Source organism: Lygodium microphyllum, chromosome 12, assembly GCF_053477565.2.
Source record: "Lygodium microphyllum isolate KBCC chromosome 12, Lygodium_microphyllum_v1.1.10, whole genome shotgun sequence".
Lineage (NCBI taxonomy): Eukaryota > Viridiplantae > Streptophyta > Polypodiopsida > Schizaeales > Lygodiaceae > Lygodium > Lygodium microphyllum.
In genome coordinates this window covers 23467947-23474731 of record NC_141146.1, presented here as the reverse complement: position 1 = coordinate 23474731, position 6785 = coordinate 23467947, and the positions used below count along the sequence as shown (strand labels likewise).

General features: G+C 44.6%; 1 protein-coding gene across 1 annotated transcript; it reads left to right on the top strand.

The window, feature by feature from the left end:
* The first annotated feature begins 1187 nt into the window (after nucleotides 1–1187).
* LOC148027543 (uncharacterized) lies at nucleotides 1188–3663 on the top strand. Its single transcript, XM_087689268.1, has 3 exons — nucleotides 1188–2791; nucleotides 3002–3119; nucleotides 3219–3663. Exons 1-2 carry the CDS (start codon nucleotides 1418–1420, stop codon nucleotides 3107–3109), a joined length of 1482 nt encoding a protein of 493 aa, XP_087545394.1. The 5' UTR covers nucleotides 1188–1417; the 3' UTR covers nucleotides 3110–3119; nucleotides 3219–3663.
* Nucleotides 3664–6785: the final 3122 nt, after the last annotated feature.

The following is a 6785-nucleotide window of genomic DNA, read 5'->3' as shown; positions in this document are numbered from 1 at the left end:
TGCAACTAGCTTTGGTGTTGTTCCTAGAGCATTAGTTAGTCTCCTTGACTCGTTTGACCATATTTTGAATACTTTGACTATGCCTTTGACTGTGAATTATTGACTTGAATTTTTACCATTATTTTGTAACCTTCTTTGTTTGGGGTTAACAACAAAAAATAAGCATTGAGAGTGGGTCATTGCATTGGTTAAAGGAACTCAAAAAGGTGACCACAATCTAGTTCTTTTGTATAGGGACTTGTTGCATGGCAAAGGTTTGCTTGAAGTGGGTGTGGTACATCTTCATCAACACCCGAGTGCTTCCATGACTTGCCTAAACTAGGCACACATGTGAAGAAGTTATTTAGCATACATATCCTATACCAACGTGCTAGGACATATCCTATACCAACATTCTAGGACTACATGGTGTTATGCTTGCAGCACACCATCATCAATGATTTTATATTCATAGTTCTTAGAATGGTTGACACTTACTTGATGATTTGCTTGCAATGCAAAGGCCTTTAACTTAACATTTGAAGAGTTGAACTCTCTAACGGAGAAACTAATTGTGTGTGAACCATAACCTTTAGACAATTCAGTCAACACGTGTGTTGGTCTAGTCGTGGTCCCTCCTCTATTCTCAAGGAAAGGCACTATGTAGATGTTGTTGTGTCCCATGACTGATGGGTGTCCACTATGGCCATGCTCAATATAGATATCCGTTTCAACATCCACTTAGGGCTAGGAGTAGGACATGCACAGGTCAAATTGACATGTGTAAGTTGCCATAGTTGTTGATTACTTGTGCATGTATTGCTAGTGTTGCTTAGCACCTTCACTTATGTGGCAATTGGATGGATATTGGATCGTTGCTCACCTTTTCTCTCTCCTCTCACCATAAAGTCGGCCTCATTCTCTCTTGTTTGGGCATCCAGTCACCTTGCATGTCCACCATTGACCTAGGCTTGTGCATAGCCATGCATCCAAAAGTTCATTTACTTGCATGCACAAACAAGTATGTCTCGGTACTCGTGCAAGTGAACCCCAATGCCCAATTATGAAACCTCACCACAATTACCACCAATGAGCATACGAGTATAAAATGCAATGCAAGGCATGATGGGGTCCTTCAAAGAGCACCGGTGTGAACGGAAAATATCTTCTTTACATTTGCTCCATTCTTTCCCCTACTCCCCTGTCCACCTCCCCCTAAACCTTAACAAGAGAGAGCCGTTGCGGTGGCAACAATTTCTCCCCTCTTGCTACACCTCTACTGGGACTTCTTCTTCTTCTTCTTCTTCTTCTTCTTAGGGTTTTCTCCCTTCCCTAACTGAGGAGGCCACTGAGACTACCATAGCAACACCCCACCCTTGCTGCGGTTCGGCTCTTCTGCCTCCCCCTCGGCACGCTTCGGTAGCTCACCCGGCTCGCCATGGACGGCTACTACCTTTCGCGGGATCCCTACCGGACAGGCCTCTCTGCTTACACCGCCGCGCCTGCCTCCGCAGGCTATTACGGTGCGTATCCCTCCCCTCCCCCTTCCTACCGATACGCAAGTCGTGAGGCCGTTCCAACCTACGCAGACAGAGCTTATGCCTTACCTGCAACGGCTGAGCTACAGCCTCAGTATCCTTCCTACTCTAGGGTTCCCCTCTCCGGCTATGCGAGTAGAGTAGATCCTTCTTACCAGGTAGAAGTGCTGCCTGCTCCTAGGTATGAGAAACTATATAGAGCTCCTGCGCGTGGCGGCAATGGAAGGCCGAAGAGGCGGGCCCCTCCTCCTGCGCAGAACCTAGGGCCGAGGAAGAAGGGTTTCAAACCTGCTCCGAAGGGCAAAAACGGGCCGAAGCCTGTTCAGCAGACCTTGCAACAACAGGGTAAGAAAGGAACCCCTGCAAAGACCAAGAAACTGACCGCAGCTGAGCGATTAGCTCAAGAAACCAAGGAGCTGCACAGTCTTTATAGAACAGGCGGGAATGCTGCAGCAGACAACAATCCTGGCAAGAAAAAGGAGCCTGTTGCTGGTGTCAAGAGGAAAGAGCCAGAAGGGAAGAAGAACGACAAGCCAGTAGGCCAAAAGGCAATCGAGGGAGAGTCGGGAGAGTCCAAGAAAGCACGGCGAAAGCGGCTTGCCAAGGAGAGACAGATGGCACAGAAAGAAGCTGAGACAAAGCAAGATGGCGAGAAGAAGTCTGCAGGTGCTGAGGCTTTCAAGGAGAAGAAAGTACAAGAGGCCGTTCCTCTGACTGAAGAAGAGAAGAAAGAGGCAGAAGCTTCACTAGAGCTTCAAAGAGGGGCATGCAAGTCCATCTCTGAATTTCTTGGAATTGAACATGAAGAGAAGAATGAGGAGCAACTTCCCAATGTGGAGGGTGAGGTGAAGGCTGATGGAGAGGCTGAGAAGTTACCTAAGCAGGAAGAGGAGGCTCCAAAACAGGAGACATTGACTCCCGAGGAAGAAAAGGAGAGAGAAGATAAGGGATTTGAGTTCTTCACCAAGTCTTTCGAGGAGAACCAAGAATTGCGGCAGCTGTATGTGGACAAATGCAGTCGTGGTACCTTTGAGTGCCTTGTTTGCTACAGTATAGATGGCAAGCCCACCAAGAAATTTAACAATCTAGTTAGCTTAGTCATGCATGCTTCTAAAGTTCAAAGAACCCTTAAGCGGCCAGAGCATCGAGCTTATGGGAGGGCTGTGTGTTCCATCCTTGGTTGGGATTATAATAAAACTCCCAAGGTACCTGCTCTGAAGAAGCAAAAGACGGATGGTGAAGCTGTGACCAATGGCGAGGATGCCGGCGAGAAGGTATTGTTGCCCTGCCAACTTTACTACTGTTTTTCCTGACTACTGGTGACATAAATAGTCTTGTTCGGGTAGTAATCCATATGATTTTGTTCCATGTACATTCCATTCCGGACTAAGTATACTTCTTAGCTGGTTCATGTACATCTTCCAGAAAGATAAATAGGTGAGAGAAACGTGTAAGTTTCTTGACAAGTTGCAACTTTATCTCAGGTGGATGACAAGTCAGAGGCTGAAACAAAAGTCGAGGGTGAGGACATGGTAGAGGGGACTGATGAATGGAAACCAGAGGATTCTGCAAAAAACGCATCTGCTGATTAAATTGGTTCTGGTAACCCATTTTGCATGCTTTCTTAGTTTTGGTTCCTTTTCGTTTGTTAATTTTCAAGTTCAAGCCATTCTTGGGACTGACTTTTAGGTTGTCTTGAAGGTAGGAAACCATATCCGCTCAACTCCAATCATCCTGCTACAGAGTGGTTTGCTGTATTTAGATTTTGTCTCACATGTAGCCAGGCAACGCTGCCAAAGGATGGAACAAGATTGTGTGGTTAGATGGAATGTAGTTGGAAAGTGAAACAAGGGCTTGAGATCCATGACAATACAAGAAAAGCGTGGTAGTGGGAAATAGCTTTAGTTACTCTGTCATGGATGCCAGGTCTCTTATCTTGTTGGAAGAAATGAAAGAAGACTTTGGAGTTAATACTACTTCCCAGATTTTAACTTCCCATTATAACTTTTTGGAAACTATGATTGTTATCTTTGGAAAGACCATACTGTTGGGAGTTCTGATTTGTCAAGTTTTGGCTTCCTTTCTTCAGACGAGTGTATCTGTGGCTTGAGTACTGGCAACACAACTGAATCATCTATTTATAAGACATGGTTTGATGCTTTTTGGTGCAAAACAATACTGTTAAAAAAGGTTGTGGTAAAACAAGTTACATGTCTCATTCTGTTGAGCCAGTTATTAGGACTGCTGCATGAGTTCGGAACCTAAACACATCACATCTTGTTCAGTTGAGCTAGTTACTGTCACTGCTGCATGAGAGGATAGAGGTTTTCATCCATGTATTCCAAGAGGTTGCAGATGTGTGTGTACATTTATTCTAGTAGTTTTCTTGTTTGTGCTGTTAGGTACTGAAGAGTGCAGTAGTTTGTGTACTATTCATTTGTACACATTTGTACTTTGTGTACTAATGACTACTGAATTAAGCTTGAGAAAAAGGTGTGCCTTGTTTGGTGCAAGTCATTGCTGTTCACTATGGTATGATTATTGATGTTTATTAGTAGCACTGAGAGCAAGCTGTCTACCCCTGTAAATCAAGTAAATGTGCTGATGCCAGCCAGAAGATGATTTGCATTTCAAAGCAAGATTCGATGCCTGTAAACAAGTATATGTGCCAATGCCAGCCAGAGCAAGATTGCATGTCTGCTTCGAGGCAATGTTTAAAACTTTCTTGTGTACTGTGCAGTCTATTTTATGTCAGTATTTGGGAATCATTTCTAGTTAATTCATTGCATCGGACCTCTGATTGTATTGTACAGTTGGATCCAATAAGTATGCTAATGTATGATCCAAGCATAGTGCTGACAATCTTGCACTTGTGCATAAACATACCAAAGGGTCTTTGCATGTACCTAGCAATATAGGTTATATCTGGATGTTCATACCTTTAACCTTGTAGTATGAAGGCTTGCAGTGTGGCTCTCAATGATAGATTGTGTGTAGTGTGGCAACAGTACCACTTTGTCCATCCTTCAGCATCATTGATTTAGAATGTAATGTCTATTTGGGTTATCGCAAGAGTTAGGGGGGTTTCATTGATCTGTGCAGTGTGCAGCTTGTGTGTTGAGAGGCACAGTGTTAGCCTTGTGGTATGATGGCCTACAGTATGGTTCTCAAAGATAGATGGTGTGTAGTTTGGCTACATTATCTCTTCGTCCGTTCTCTGAGCATCATAGGGTTAGAATGTGATGTCTTTTTGGAGTAACTGAAGATTTATAGGGATAACGACTACCTGTGCTGCTGTGCTGTACTTGTATCAGGCACACTGTTAAGCCTTGGTAGTATGAAGATGACTATCTGTGCTGCTGTGCTAAACTTGTATTAGGCACACTGTAAGCCTTGGTAGTATGAAGCCTTACAGTGTGGCTCCGAAAGATAGACATTGTGTAGTGTAGCTAATGTGCTGCTGTGCAGAACTTATATGTTGTTGATTTATATGGGTTAAAATTATATTTTGTGCGAAGGGAAATTGGTATGTTGCTGGTGGGGTTTACTCTGTCTCTGCAGAGTACAAATTGTTTTTCCAATTGCATCACTTTCTATGCCCATTGCAAGCAGCATATTGTTTAAGGAATCAGTTGAACCTGTTCACGCTTGAATACAGAATTCTTGAAAGGTGGATGTCTACTGCCAAACTTCAGGTATATGTGTTGGTTTCTGATGCACTGAATTGGCTTGGCTATCTGGTGGTTGCAGAAGTTATTAAACTGAATTTGTTTTTCTTTTGCTAGCTTTGATGAGCTGTAATCTGTAAGTGTTAATACCAAAATGTGAGATGGTGCCGGTAGGTGTCTTTGATTTTGGTATGGTCTCTTATTAATTGGCAATCCGGTGGTTGCCGAATGCAGTTATGTATACATCATGGCTCTATGCAATCAAGCGAAGCTCTCTACAAAACATGTCAAGTATCCGATGACTCTTCACTACTTTTCCTAGGAAAGCTAGAGGTTGGGTTCTGAGACCTTCAACATCCTCCAATGGGGAGACTCTTCATGGCCATATATAGTTGAGGGTTGCTACCCTCACGGAATTCACTAGAGTCATGGCCATATATAGTTGAGGGTTGCTACCCTCACGGAATTCACTAGAGTCATTGTAGATCCATCTCTTCCCGCGAGGTCTCCAAAGAGTGTCATCCTCATGGTGATGGACTTGTTGAGGTTTGCACCTTTTATTCATCTCTTTGGAGAATTGAAACCTGTCTGACTTCAGGGCCTTTCTCTCCAAGAGATGGATTGTTCTCTCTTCTTTACTTCTGCCCTGTACACAAAATTGGGGAATCTTGAGAATGTTGGCCATCTTCTGTGTGACTGGGAGCTTATTCAGAGTTGATTCTCCATGGCAAGATGCTAAGTTTATTGGATTTTGTAGCCTTCCAGGCCTGCTACAGCTTTCTGTTCCATGTCGTCACACAAGTCATAGGGAGTTCCTTTCTCCATGCCGCCTATGTCATGTGTCGATTCCTTCTGGATTCCAGAAGCTGGTTCAAGTTTCGTTGAGATATTTAGCGATGTGGGTCATCCTGGGGTACCAACGAAGTAGGAAATTCCTTCTCAAGTCTGCTGAGAATCTGGAGATCCCCTCCAGGTCCTGATCCGCCAGTTTGAACTGCTCCTTGATCTAGTGGAAGGCCTGCTACAGCCTTCTGTTCCATGTCGTCACACGAGTCGTAGGGGTTCCTTTCTCCGTGCCGCCCATGTCATGTGTCGATTCCTTCTGGATTCCAGAAGCTGGTTCAAGTTTCGTTGAGATATTTAGCGATGTGGGTCACCCTGGGGTACCAACGAAGTAGGAAATTCCTTCTCAAGTCTGCTGAGAATCTGGAGATCCCCTCCAGGTCCTGATCCGCCAGTTTGAACTGCTCCTTGATCTAGTGGAAGGCCTGCTACAGCCTTGTGTTCCATGTCGTCACACGAGTCATAGGGGGTTCCTTTCTCTGTGCCGCCCATGTCATGTGTCGATTCCTTCTGGATTCCAGAAGCTGGTTCAAGTTTCACTGAGCTAATTAGCGATGTGGGTCATCCTGGGGTACCGACGAAGTAGGAAATTCCTTCTCAAGTCTGCTGAGAATCTGGAGATCCCCTCCAGCTCCTGATCCGCCAGTTTGAACTGCTCCTTGATCTAGACTGGGTCTATCTAGCCCTGCAAAAGAGGATCCCAAATATTGCTTCAAGTCCTCAGTCCTTTTGCATGTGTTCTTTTCACCATGCCGGG

Bases quoted from the DNA above. Each gene is read 5' to 3' on its own strand.
- LOC148027543 (XM_087689268.1), top strand. From the start codon at position 1,418: ATGGACGGCTACTACCTTTCGCGGGATCCCTACCGGACAGGCCTCTCT. The intron at 2,792-3,001 runs GTATTGTTGCCC...ACTTTATCTCAG, and splicing joins GCGAGGATGCCGGCGAGAAG to GTGGATGACAAGTCAGAGGC.